The 4,148-nt window shown below is 48.7% G+C and overlaps 1 protein-coding gene across 1 annotated transcript in view; it reads right to left on the bottom strand.

Annotated features, from left to right (window-relative positions):
• Window positions 1–28: 28 nt before the first annotated feature.
• LOC102672817 (transient receptor potential-gamma protein) overlaps window positions 29–4,148 on the bottom strand; it is a 78,018-nt gene continuing 73,898 nt past the window's right edge. The window contains exons 10-17 of the mRNA XM_031513627.1: window positions 3,271–3,391; window positions 2,597–2,875; window positions 2,181–2,314; window positions 1,925–2,054; window positions 1,565–1,760; window positions 1,257–1,451; window positions 960–1,185; window positions 29–477 (exon numbers count right to left, since the gene is read on the bottom strand). Coding sequence (XP_031369487.1) covers window positions 29–477; window positions 960–1,185; window positions 1,257–1,451; window positions 1,565–1,760; window positions 1,925–2,054; window positions 2,181–2,314; window positions 2,597–2,875; window positions 3,271–3,391 — 1,730 coding nt within the window. The remainder of the gene's footprint in view (window positions 478–959; window positions 1,186–1,256; window positions 1,452–1,564; window positions 1,761–1,924; window positions 2,055–2,180; window positions 2,315–2,596; window positions 2,876–3,270; window positions 3,392–4,148) is intronic.

Below are 4,148 nucleotides of genomic sequence, written 5' to 3'. Positions count from 1 at the left end.
AGGCGGGAGGGAGGGGGAAGGAGGCCTCTTAGTATTCGTAGGAATTCGCATCGTAAAGGAGGGAATCGATCGGAGGGAAGTCTCTGGGAAGACTCGACTTACCGATCAGCCTGGAAACCTTGCCACGAACTTTGGCCGCCTCGATCAGATTCTCCCATCTCTTTTTCTTCGAGCTTCCTCTTATCCTACGGCTCTGCCTGCTCGTCCCGAGGCCTGGCACGCTGTTCGTGCTCGTGTGGTGCGGGCTCTTCTTGGGCGTCGTACCCGGCCCGAATATACCGCTCAACGTCGAGCCGAACAGCTCGTGCGAGTTCTCCTGTTGCGCTTGCTGCAACGAAGCTGTGAACTCGTCGACCGGGGGAAGGGAGCCGCTTCCGCTCGGTTGAGGGGCGATGTTGAAACCTTTCATCAGCCGCCGCTCCTTCTGACGATTCTTCTTACCCCCCGCACCTATGGACAGCTCTTTAAGGCTACCGTCTATGGGGCAGAGAGAAAAACCAAGGAGCTACTCTAAAGCAGACCACTACTACTACTACTAAAAAAAAGAAACGAAAAAAACGCAAACTTGCGGCGTACCGAGATCGAACGATTCGAATTCCGGCCGCCCGAGTTCTCGTTAACGTCGAGCCAGGTAACCAACTACGAAACAATATTCGCGCTAGACGATCCTTGATCGCATTAATTATTCCACCGGAGTTGGTCGAATGATTAATAGCGTTCCGGTGGTAACGAACTTGCGAACTTTCATTTGGGATGAGGCTCGCGACCTCCTTCCCCTTAACGTCGTATTCCTGTCACGACGCGAGGATTCCACCTTATAAAACTCGACTCCGCTTTATGCATTTACGAACGAGCAACTACCGTTAAGAACGTTGCAGGTTAGATAAGTAACGGAGGAGGCGGAGGGAAAGAAGAAGGGGGATTTATCGAATTTATTCGGTTTTCATCGAGTTGCTCACCGGTTCCGGTGCCGCTGGCCGTCGAGGTGTTCATCCCGGAATTCTTCAAGATCTCGATCAATTCGCAACGAAGGGCGCTGATGTCCTGTTTGATCTCGTTCACGTCGTCCTCCGTCACCCCCTCGCTCTCCGCCTTCCTTTGCTCGACCGTCACGTACCTCCTCACCAAATTTCTCATGATGCTTTGATACCTGAAGTCCCTCTCCGACGCCTGCTTCACCTTCCTCTGTCGGAAATTAATCGGAGGATTAACGTTGTTCGCATCATTCGAGTCGAACATTCGGAATTACGTCTCACCCTGATCGTCCTCATGTGCTCCTTCTTGGCCGCTCTGCTGTGTCCGCACAGTTTCCGGTACAGCCATTGCCCCATGTACCAGACGCTCTTCGGGGTCGGGATGATGTTGAACGGGGGTGGCACCGTGCCACCCTCCTCGAAGTAGCTAATCCAAAGCTTGCTCCTGGCGAACTTCCACTCGATGTCGGCGCGTTCCTTTTTTTTTTTGGGGGTGGAGGAGGATCGAAGAAAGAAAGAAAGAAAGAAAGAAAGAAAGGAGAATTGTGACAATCGTGAGATAATAGATTAATAAATATAATAACACTCACGGAGATCAATTGATAGGAATGGTTCATCATGGCGATCAATAGATTCAGTAAAACGACGATGTTGATCACCGAGTACGTGCCGAACATCAGCATACCCCAGAACCTGGTGAACGCTTTGATACCGTCCAATTCGAAGCTCTCGAGATCGACCAGGCCGAAAACGGCCCAGAACAGGGTTTGGGTGGTTTCGAACAAGCTGGTGCCAAGAAAATGGTTCAATTTTTATAAAATTCGTCACTGATTTATTTATTTACGTCTCGTTCATCAGACTTGTACGTTTTTTCAACGTTTCAGAAAAACTTGCAAGCATTTCGATAAATCGATACGAGTGTTAAAGAATCGCGGGAAGAGCGAACGTACTTTGCAAATCGACGCCAAACGATGCAAGCGTTCGAATCGGTGGTCACGCTGGCGTTAGGGGCGTACGACATGGCGGTCGGGCACCTCTTCTTCTCCATATCCGCGTAATACCACAACAACTGGTTCAAACCTGGATCAACGACGAAAGGAGGATCAATTTCCTTCTCGAGATTCTTTTTTCCCCTCTTTTCTCTTCAAACGAACCCGAATTTGAATTGAAAAAAGAAGAAAAAAGAAAGAAAAGGCAAAGATTTACCGCACGAGAACGCGAACAGCACCAGCACGTAGAGGAAGAAGAACTTCATGATGTCCATCACCATTCTGGACAGGGAGACTTGCAGGGGGCCGAGATGAGGATTTACGGAGAAAATGTAGACGAGTTTCAGGGAGCTGGAAGAGAGTAGATCGATAATAGTCGCCCGTTTGATCGTACGCGCGCGTAAAAAGGGGGAATGGAGAGGGTGGGATTGAAATTTATGTCGAAAGAGCGATCTCCCTAATCGCATCTCGCGGATTTTTCACGAGGCGTCGCGCAAAAGGACGCCTCCAAAAGCGCTTCGCGATTACATTTTTTTTTTTTTTTTTTTCCCCTCTTTCCTTCTTTTACACCTTTTTGCAAAATTAACAGGGAGGAGGGTAAAAAGCGAATTTGGAACTCGAAGCGAGATAGACCTGAATATGTTGGCGGCGGAGAAGAGCCCCTCTGATATGAGCATCGGGTCCCACGTGTCCCACTGTTCGCGTTGTAGCTCGTTCTCCGATCCCGATTTCTCGATCTCCCACTTGACCCTGTAGTAGGCGACCACCCTTAGAGCGGCGGTGGCCACGTACAAGGAGTTGGTTACGAAGTCGATCACGTTCCACATGTCGTTCACGTACTCCTCGAGGCCGACGTCCCACAGCTGCTTCACCTCGGACCAAATAAGGCCCGATACCCACGCCAGGATGAACCTGCGAAACGTTAAATTCGAAAAGAGAGAGATACACTCGGTTCACGAGTTATCGTTATCCCCCCCCTCCCCTGATTTTCAAACAAATTGGCCGCCCTCGGGGAAATATAGCGAGAATAGTGGTGCTCCCAGTGATGCCTCGAGACGCGGTGTCGTCGACAGGATATTTATTTTCGAGAGAAGCGTTTCTCGAGAGGAGAGAGAGAGAGAGAGAGAGAGGAAGAAGATTTTATTTCGATTGAGGAACTCGAGGTGGATTTTAACTGGAAAATATCGTCGAATGGTTGCATTAGGGAAACCTTTTCTTAGGAAAAATAACATCTTCCCTTCTCCTTCTTGCAACCCTTTTATTCGAGAAGGACGAGACGAGAGGGTGGTTTAAAAATATCCTCTTACCATTCGATGATGGTAGGCGCGGCTCCTCTTTTCGTCGGCACTGTCTCCTGCTCTACCACGTCTCTGCCCATCCAATTTCCAATCACGCTCTCTATCCTCTGACTAGCCAGAATCAACATGACTGCGGATAAACGTGTAAACCTTCGTGTTATTTCTCCAATTATTTTCAACTTCGCGTCGTCGCGAGCATCCGTACGCAACAAGATTGATTCGAAAAAAAACGCGATGGCGGTGGGGGAGGCAGCGATTGTGCAACGTTCGATCCGGATTTAGATTCATTTGCCCGACCGGAAGAACATTACGGGTGTTTCGGGTGGCGTAACCGCACACAGAGGTACGGGTTTAACTCGTTCCCCCAATAATCGTCGCTGAAATTTTCCTTCCAAAATCCCACCGCGACTCCAAATATCGTTAGTCTAACTTCGAGGTCAATTTATGCCTTTCACGAAACCTTGCTCCTTGTAACTCTCTCTACCACCGCCGTCTTCCCAATCCTATTGTACGAGCTCGAAAGTTTCCAATCGCTCGAATATTCTGTCTTTGTTAAAAAAAAAAAGAAAAAAAAATGTACGAATAACGGTTTAGAAACGTTACGGTTCAACGATAGGGTAATAGTTCCGGTAACGAGGAATTTCGACGGTATAATCCGATGGAAATTTCGATTTCAGGGTGTTGGTTTATCGCGAACGGTGGTGGTCGATGCCTCAAATTTAGAGCATTACCGCACTGCTGCTATTATTGGTGGTGAGAGGTATTCGCGAGCCGCGGGAGGTATTTGTAAACTGTTTAGAAGCCGGTGTTTGATTCGCTCACGTGCCGAAAGGTAAAACACGAGAGACGTGAAAGAAACTAGGTCGGGGATAAACTTTCGTCTTAAC

Source organism: Apis dorsata, unplaced genomic scaffold (assembly GCF_000469605.1).
Source record: "Apis dorsata unplaced genomic scaffold, Apis dorsata 1.3 scaffold_683, whole genome shotgun sequence".
Taxonomy (NCBI): Eukaryota; Metazoa; Arthropoda; class Insecta; order Hymenoptera; family Apidae; genus Apis; species Apis dorsata.
The sequence above is the reverse complement of the archived record's forward strand: the minus strand, read 5'-3'. Positions and strand labels throughout refer to the sequence as shown.